Raw genomic sequence first — 9,214 nt, 5'->3', positions numbered from 1 at the left:
CTATATGCAAGATTTATAGTTCTCCTAGTTCCTCTCAAAAAAAATTTTTTTTTTCTCCGATTCGCCTATAAATTCCCCTGAGTCTTCCAAGAGGACAGTGAATCAAGGCTTTGGCAGCGCGCTTCATGGAACAGCATCAGTCCTCCGACAGAATTTCCCTTAGCCCTGGCTGGTAGCGAACAGTGTCTGCGCATTTTCGTCCCATTTCACTGGGAAGCGGGGTTGGGGGCGGGGGGCGCAGAGAACCGGGAACAGCGAGCGGCTGTTCTGCCCGCGTCTCTTCTGCCCGCGACCCCTCCTTCACCGGCGCTCATTCATTTCGCGCCGCTTCCCTTCCCTTCTCTCTCCATCGCATGCACTCTGTTTTCCTCATTCACTTTGGTTTTTCTCTTGTCCCCACGGGAATATAAACTCCGCGAGGCAGGGCACGGGCCGGGACCCAGGGCGAGAGGAACGCGGTCCGGCGCCCAAGGGCAGGGTGGGATCCTGTCCTTACTCACATATTTGATGTTTTGTTCACCACTAACTTTTTTTTTTTTTGCATTAATTTTGAAAACTTAAAATATTGCATCAGAATACTATTTATCTTGATCACTGAGTTTTTTGGCGCTAAATCCCTTGAATTCTGCGCCCCGCGCGAGTGCCTCACCCATTCCGGGCAGGGAGTTGAAACTATTTTGCTCGCTGTTGAATCCCAGTGCCGGGCACAGTAACACTCTGGTTCTCGGAATAACACATTCTTTAAGAACCGCCTCCAGTTTCTTGCAGGGACCCTCCCAGCCAGAGCGCAGTACTTCGGTGCAAACCCCAGGAAAGAACAGGGCCCAGGTGTCCCCAACGCCGGGTCCCTACCCCCTAAAGGTGGAACCGCTCTTACCCTCCCGCGCGCGTCGCCGGGACCCCTGGGGCAGGCGGGGAGCGACCGAGCGCGGGGTGGGGCGAGCGCCAGCGGGACCTGGGGCGAGGGTGCGACAGGCGGGGCTCAGGGGAGGGTGCGGAGGGGGAGGGCATGGGAGAGGGGGGAGAAGAGTGCGTCGCCGGGAGCGCGGAGAAGGCTTGCCGCGCACGACCGAGAGCTGCGCAGGTGGGTGGGAGGTGAAGGGGGCTGCAGAGGAGGGCGTTGGGGCGGGACGCGGGGGCAGAAGGAGCGGGGGCGGGGCCCCCCTCGGCTCCCTGGAGGCGGGTGCTGTGTGTGCCGCTGCTGCGGCCGCTGCGTCTGGGTTCGCGGCTGTCTGTGAGTGTACCCCCCTCTCCCCAGTACGGACGCCCCTACTTCAGCCGGAGGCCGAGGCTCTGGCCCGTGCTGAGGTCCGAGTGCCCGGCTGTGCGAAGGGAGTCAGCCAGTCCCTTCGGCTGGCTGCAGGCGGACGGTGACCGCCACCGGCCCCAGGTGACCGTCCGCCTGCAGGTGATCAGCCACCTGCGCTCACTGCCGCCCCTCCTCCGCCTCGTTTTCCCGCAGGTGTCCGTGCGCTGCGGCTCACTGCCCCGCGTCTCCCGGCAGGTGTCCTTCCGCCGCAGGTGTCCTCCTGCCGCAGCTGTCCCGGCTCCCGGCCATGGTGGACGTGCTGGGCGGGCGGCGCCTGGTGACCTACGACGGCACGTGGGTGGAGGCCGAGGCGGCGCTGCAGAACAAGGTGGTGGCGCTGTACTTCGCCGCGGGCCGGTGCGCGCCCAGCCGCGATTTCACGCCGCTGCTCTGCGACTTCTACGCGGAGCTAGTGGACCAGGCGCGGCCGTCCGCCCCCTTCGAGGTGGTCTTCGTGTCCGCCGACGGCAGCGCGCAGGAGATGCTGGACTTCATGCGGGAGCTGCACGGCGCCTGGCTGGCGCTGCCCTTCCACGACCCCTACCGGCAGTGAGTGGGGACGGTTTGGGGGTTCTGGGAGCTGTTGGGCGCGCCCCCCAGCCCCCATCCCAATCCCTCATCCCTGTGCTTCTCCCAGCCGTCGGGAGCTCTTTGATAACCCCACCTCCACCCCAACCCGTTTGAGCCTCTCTCAGCTACATCGTAGTCCCTGCTTCGGCTTCCCAGGGAGGCTCTAGCGGTTGGCTGACAGGGAGCATCTGCATCACCGTGGGCTTTTGGTGAGCCTGGACAGTGGCCTACTCTAGCCTCTGACTCAGTGGGTCTGAGGCTCCGGGAATCTGAATTTATAAGGAGTTCTGGTGATGCTGATGCTGCGGTCCAGGAAGCCCGCTCTGGTAAATCACAGCCCGGGGATGCCCCATCCTACAGCGCAGGGAAGAAACCGCCCCTTATCTGGAGAGCGGAAGAGGGAGACCCAGAAAGGCCGTTCAGGTCAGAACTGGAGACCATGGGTTGACTGCTGTGGGCCAGTAGTACGGGACTGGGGGCCGGGTGCTGCGGGGGAAGGGTCAGGACTCAAGGGCTGGAGGAACTTAGTGCCAGGCCACGTTGCAGTTTCATTTTTACTGGCAGTGACTGAAATTTCATTAAGGCGTCTCCTGCTCCTATAACTGTAGAAAGAAGCAGGTTCCTGGACTCTTGAGGAGACTTGTCAGAGGTGACAAAAATCCTTGCTCTCTGAAGGGATCTTGCCCCACCCTTGCTTTAGAAAAGATGTTACATGGCAGGGAACCTCAGCTCTGCTGGATTTCAGAGTTTGTGAGCAAACTGGAAATTGACCCTAGTGCTCTATTGGCTGTGGTCATGAGCTCCATGGAGAGGAGGAGGGAGAAGCGGGGGGAGGAGGGGAGGGGGAGGAGGGGGGAGGGGAGGAGGAGGGGAGGGGAGGAGGAGTGGAGAGGGGAGGGGAAGGGGAGGAGGGGGAGGGGAGGGGGAGGGGAGGGGGAGGGGGAGGGGAGGGGAGGGGGAGGGGAGGGGAGGGGGAGGGGAGGGGAGGGGAGGGGGAGAGGGGAGGGGAGGGGAGGGGGAGGGGGGAGGGGAGGGGAGGGGGAGGGGGAGGGGGAGGGAGGGGGAGGGGAGGGGAGGGGAGGGGGAGGGGGGAGGGGAGGGGAGGGGGAGGGGGAGGGGGAGGGAGGGGGAGGGGAGGGGAGGGGGAGGGGAGGGGGGAGGGGAGGGGAGGGGAGGGGGAGGGGGAGGGGAGGGGGAGGGGGAGGGGGAGGGATGGAACACAGACACCGATTGTCTGGCATGTTGGGGTCTCATCTGGTGTTAAGAGTCCACATGTAGGTTTATTGCTCTTCACAAAGTGCATTACACCACCGTCCCTTAACAAATATGGAGGTGAATTTCTGGGTTCTGTTTTATAGCAGCATGTGTTGCATTTCTCTGGGGATTAATATTCAGTTGTGACATTTCCTCCCCCCCACCCTAAATTAATTATTCTGAGATGGCTGACAATTAAAAATGGAAGGTAACTTTGGAAAGTTCCCTGGAGGAGTCATTTTCCTCCAGCACATGCTTTTGGTGATGCCGAGGAAGAGGTGAGGCCCAGGCCCTCGAGGGAGGTGGTGCCTGCTTCCCGAGGCCTCACTCACAGCAGGATTAGGAAAGTCTTCGATGATAAATCCAAATGCCTGTGATTTACTTGGCGGAAGGATTCATATACCTTCACATCTAGTGGTGGTTGTAAAATGTTTGATTTGCTTAGCGTTCAAGTTATGCACAGCTTTTGAAAGAACATACTTCGTTTTGAAAGTGACAGAGTGACAGTGTTAGTAATAAGCTCAGGCCCTGGGCAGAGCCCAGCTGTGGGACCTATTCGTGGGGTGACTGTAGGTAAGGTATTCAACCTCCGAGTATAATGATACCTCACAGGACGGATGAGGACTGCGCTGATGCACGAGTTCAGAGCGTTGTCAGCTGGTTGTGTACCAGGACTTTGTGTCTGTTGCCCATTTCACGGTTTTGAGGCACAGGGACTGGTGCTCCTGGCTCTGGAACCTGTCCTTTCGGCTACGGCTTCCTATCCCAGGGGACACTGAGCCTCAGCACAACCTTGCTAGGAGTGGGGTGGGGAGGGGTTGCCGTGCTCCCTCCGCGTCCCGGGTTATCTGGTCAAGGCCCATTCAGTCCACTACAGGTGCTGAGCTGTTCAGGGCGACTGCACTCGGCCAGCTCAGGTGGGCCAGCCTGACCTTGGAGGAATCTGGAGGGGGGTGGTTCTTTGGGGGGAAGTTAGCTCCTTGTGCCTCCCCCTTTCCAGACTGAACTTTGTTAATCCTGTCATTGCAATTTAGAAGTTAGGAAATGTGGTATTCTGTGGGAAGTTCTTGGAGCTAGGCCCTAAATTCTGTTTATCCCAGCCTGCATTTTGGAATCAGATCATGAGCAAAAATGGAAATAGCTGCCACCAAGGAGAACTAAAGAATGTAGGAAGCCTCCAGGAGGCCTTTTCGGAAGTTCTTAATTTGTGCAGAGCACGGCATCTGCTTGGTGCTGTGAGAAGATGGGTCCAGGACCGTCATCACCAACCAGTCATGGTGAGGGACCCCAGGCTGTCTTCCCTCAGCGGCCAAAGCACGTCATCTGCTGTGCACTGGATTTCTGCTGACCAGCCTGAGGCTCAGGAGGAGATAGATCACCACAGAACCCACACACACCCCCTTCCGCCTGGGGTTACCCCAGGCGTGGCTGGAGGTGCCGCTGCAGATGCACCTGCAGGAAGAGAATGCCTAGAGCCACTCACCTGTCCGTGGATCTTGGCTGTCCAGTGCAGCCGGCATACAAGACCCGGCCTAGAGAGGCAGTTGTTTACTGATGTCCCTACAGCTAGGGGCAGCGTGGGCCAAGGGCGGGCTCTCAGGTCCCGCCCAGATGCCTGTGTGCAGGTGGGCAAGAGGCCTGAGAGAGGGGACAGCATCGAAGACCAGGTTCTGTCCTGCCTTCCTTCCCTTTGTTATGGGCCCAAGAGCCAAGTAACAGCTTCTGACTTCGCCAGCAGGAATTTCTGTCATTTGCTGCCTGGCATGTGAGACCCACTCAGTCCATGTCTCGCACACTCCCCTCCAGCATTTGACCCACGATCACCTTGTTTTCTTCCCTTTCCACCTGTGTTCTGCCAGACTGGAAAACGGATGTTCCAGAGTACTCTACACACTTTTCCACCTCCACAGGTCATACACATGCTGCATCCTCCAACCCTGGAGCCCCCGCTTCTCTGCCTAGTAGCTCCTCCTTTGTGCCACTAGGGACACTGGGAGCAGGTCGGGCCCCAGAGGCCTATGCCCTCTATAGCTCGAGCCAGTGCCACCCCTGTGCTAAGAGTATGTGTCTGGGGTGGGGGCATGTCTCTGTAGTCTCTAATGTTGGACCAGACATTGTTCAGTGCTTGGCGCCTGCAGGGCACTTGTTTGATGGATGCTCAGAGCAAGTAGAGAGATTTGCTCGGTAACGGTCTGCCAGTGGCTGAGATGGAAAGAGACTGAAGACAGAAGTTGCCATGGCAACCCAGAAGCAGTTGTGCCAGGGATAAGGATGCGCTGCTTTAGGTGGAGGGAGGGAGCCAATGCTGCAACTGCACACAGAGCGAGGAGGAAATGGGCTCTCAGATTTCCCCGAAATGGTTAAAATGCCCAGAGTTACCACTTCATTCTGCCCAGCAACAAGGCTCTTTCCTTTCTGAGGCTTGGTCTATTCTCTCTGGACACAGTGCCCAGAGGAGATGGAGATGACTTCGGGGGAGGAGGGTTGTTATGTGTCTTTCCTGCATGGTTCCAAGGTTACAGCTGTCCCCAAGCAGAGGCTGCCAGGGTGGGGATTTGAGGACCCACACTGGGTGACTCTTTGAAAAGAAGCTGGAACAATGAACTGTCTTCAAACCTCCTTCTCACTCCTCAAAGCCCCACCTGGTTCCTGACATCCCCGTGTCGTCCCTTTTTCCTTCTCAATCTTGGTAGAGCTTTGCTCTGTTTTTCAGTCTAAGAATCGGGTTTGGCTTTGTTGCTCACCCCATGTTGATTCATTTCCTTGTCCAGTGATTTCTGTCCTCAATCTTCTTTTGCCTTCTTTCTACTTTCCTTGTAATTGCTTCATCATTGTTTTCCTAGCTTCTTGAATGAAATGCAGAACTCATCTATATAGAGGCCTTTTAGTTCTGGATAAGAGTGTGTAAGACATAACTCTCTGTGTCTAATTGTATCTATAGCTTGGGACCCATAGTATGTGGGCATTATGATTTCATATATAATATATGGTTATTTAATTCTTAACTGATTCCAAAAATTATTGCTTATTGGTTTCCAATTCCATTATGTCATTAAGTGGTCTGTGTATCACTGATTATTTGAAATATATTAAGATCCCTTTATGACCTAGAACATGGCTCGTTTTGTCACCATTTCATAGATGTTTGAAAACAAGCCATATTTTCTCTCCATTGGGTGTAGGTATTGTGTTTTTCTTCCTGCTTGAATTAAGATTTGTCTTGGCCTTGGATACTGGAAAGCAGCAGGAAGGGCCTGATGGAGGCGTCACAGGGGAGATTTAGTAACAGGAGGGTCTCAAGTGCATTTTTCCTTCCACTCAGTTTTACAACCCTGAGGGCGACAGATGAGGGAAATCAGACTACAGTTAATGTGAGGCCCTGGCAAGCTGGCTGTGGTAACAGGACGGGGATTTGCACCCAGCTGTCCTGTCTTGAGGGTACTAATCCCTGTGAAGGTTATGGGGAGACTTGCAAAACTAAGAAGGCAGATACTCCTTTCCTTAAATGAATACAAATAATTTTGTGAAATGGTCACTCAAGCGGTTACATGTGACAGTAAAATGTTTCTCCCATAATGTTAATCAGTGTGTCCTTGAATCTGTAAGGCAGAAAGTCTAGTAAGCCTTTGTATTTATCTAGAACTCATGGAATTTTAACTTTTGCTATTCTACGTACCTGATGTATTTAAACCTCCTGAGATGTAGGAGGGATACAAATTTATTGGGTTATTTGTGGGTTTAAAATTGCACTGTGCAATTTGGCAGCCACTAGCCACATGTGGCTACTTAAATTTAAAACTGACAAAAACAGGGAATTCCCTGGCAGTCTATGGGTTATGACTCAGTGCTTTCACTTCCGTGGCCCGGGATTCAATCCCTGGTCAGGGAACTAAGATCCCACAAGCCACTTAGGGCAGCCAATACATAAATAAATAAATAAATAAAATTAACTAAAACCCAAAATTCAGTTCCTCAGGCTCACCAGCCAGATTCCAAGTGCTCCGTAGTCACATGTGGCTGTGGCTGCGACATTGGGCAGCACAGATGCAGAACAGTTCCATCACTGCTGACATTCCTCTGCGACAGCACTGTCTTGGACCCAGCTAGCAGCAAGAAGAAAAGAGCCCAAAGGAATCCTCAGCCCAGTGGGAGGGCTCACCAGGCAGGCTGGGTTCTAAGGCTTTGCAGGCTCAGCTGGCGCTGGGGAGGCGCTGGTCCCTGCAGACGTGCAGCAGCCTGGCCTGTCCCACGCTGACCCTCGGTCGCCCTCTTCTCTCCCACAGTGAGCTGAGGACCAGGTACCACATCATGGCCATCCCCAGGCTTGTGATCGTGAAACCGAGCGGGGACGTCATCACTGACAAAGGGCGGAAGCAGATCCGGGAGCGGGGGCTGGCCTGCTTCCAGAGCTGGGTGGAGGCAGCTGACATCTTCCAGAATTTCTCCGGTTGAGCTGGGGGGAGATCTCCGGGGACCTGGACAGGTGTGTGTCACTCGTGTTGCTGCAGCGTGAACATGACAGAGAAGAGGAGCATCCTGTTTCCTTTCTCGATGCTGGTGGTTTCTTTCAGAGCAGAAACACTCAGCTGTGATGGCAAGAAACTATTGCTCAGGGAATGCCCTCCCTGTAGCCTTGTTTGTAGTTATTTTTATTATTCTTAGCATAGCTTTCTTCACATGAGCTTAAGTGTGTTCAAACTGAGCTGTTGGAAATCTATGCAAAACATGTATTTATACAGGCTCTTCAGGTGAAATAGCATATGTATTGATACATTTTCTGGAGATGCCTTTATTTTAATGTTATGCTTTCACAAGTATATTTATTACTACAGTTTGCAGAATCTATTTGCTTTAATAAACAAACCTATTTCCACCTGGAGCCCTCTGATTTCCTTCTTTCTCCTGGCAAACCAAGTGCCCTTACGAGGAAAGTGAAGCACTCAAGAAATACCATTCTCAAACACTTCGTTCGGTTTTTCAAAGGGGATAGTTTTTATTTATCTTTTTTATTTTTTATTTTTTTATTTTATTTTATTTTTATTTTTTTAACATCTTTATTGGAGTATAATTGCTTTACAATGGTGTGTTAGTTTCTGCTTTATAACAAAGTGAATCAGTTATACATGTACATATGTCCCCATATCTCTTCCCTCTTGCATCTCCCTCCCTCCCACCCTCACTATCCCACCCCTCTAGGTGGTCACAAAGCACCGAGCTGATCTCCCTGTGCTATGCGGCTGCTTTCCACTAGCTATCTATTTTACGTTTGGTAATGTATATATGTCCATGCCACTCTCTCACTTTGCCCCAGCTTACCTTTCCCCCTCCCCATATCCTCAAGTCCATTCTCTAGTAGGTCTGCATCTTTATTCCTGTCTTGCCCCAGGTTCTTCTGACTATTTTTTTTCTTTTCTTTTCTTTTTTTTTTGTAGATTCCATATATATGTGTTAGCATACGGTATTTGTTTTTCTCTTTCTGACTTACTTCACTCTGTAAAACAGTCTCTAGGTCCATCCACCTCACTACAAATAACTCAGTTTCGTTCCTTTTTATGGCTGAGTAATATTCCATTGTATATATGTGCCACATCTTCTTTATCCATTCATCTGTTGATGGACACTTAGGTTGCTTTCATGTCCTGGCTATTGTAAATAGAGCTGCAATGAACATTTTGGTACATGACTCTTTTGATAGTTTTTAATTATGAGTCTTCTTGGGATTCTTTTCTTCTCTTTGTTTTCTTTTCTTACACTTGCTTTTAATAGCATCACAGTATCTTAGAAAGAAAAGAAAATTTCAAGGCTGCATAGTCACATCTTCAAGATCAAACCTCCACATCTTCTAAAAGATGCTGATTGATCCAGGTAAACGAAAGTTCACACATAATCTTTTTTTTTTTTAATTTTTATTGAAATGTAGTTGATTTACAATGTTGTGTTAGTTTCAGGTGTACAACAAAGCGATTCAGTTATACATATATATTCAATATATAACTATACATATTCTTTTTTTAACACTCTCTTCCATTATAGGTTATTACAAGAAATTGAGTAGAGTTCCCTGTGCTATACAGTAGGTCC

At 52.0% G+C, this 9,214-nt stretch overlaps 1 protein-coding gene across 3 annotated transcripts; it reads left to right on the top strand.

The window, feature by feature from the left end:
- Positions 1 to 806: 806 nt before the first annotated feature.
- Positions 807 to 7,802, top strand: NXNL2 (nucleoredoxin like 2). Of its 3 annotated transcripts, none has more exons than XM_061199385.1 (3): positions 807 to 861; positions 1,463 to 1,858; positions 7,417 to 7,802. In XM_061199385.1, exons 2-3 carry the CDS (start codon positions 1,557 to 1,559, stop codon positions 7,583 to 7,585), a joined length of 471 nt encoding a protein of 156 aa, XP_061055368.1. In that variant the 5' UTR covers positions 807 to 861; positions 1,463 to 1,556; the 3' UTR covers positions 7,586 to 7,802. The 3 variants fall into 3 exon arrangements, with proteins under 3 accessions (XP_061055368.1, XP_061055370.1, XP_061055369.1); XM_061199387.1 differs by having other exon boundaries at positions 828 to 861; positions 1,505 to 1,858; XM_061199386.1 differs by lacking the exon at positions 807 to 861 and adding an exon at positions 1,057 to 1,084.
- The last annotated feature ends 1,412 nt before the right edge of the window (positions 7,803 to 9,214 follow it).

This window comes from Eubalaena glacialis, chromosome 9 (assembly GCF_028564815.1).
Source record: "Eubalaena glacialis isolate mEubGla1 chromosome 9, mEubGla1.1.hap2.+ XY, whole genome shotgun sequence".
NCBI lineage: Eukaryota > Metazoa > Chordata > Mammalia > Artiodactyla > Balaenidae > Eubalaena > Eubalaena glacialis.
The sequence above is the reverse complement of the archived record's forward strand: the minus strand, read 5'-3'. Positions and strand labels throughout refer to the sequence as shown.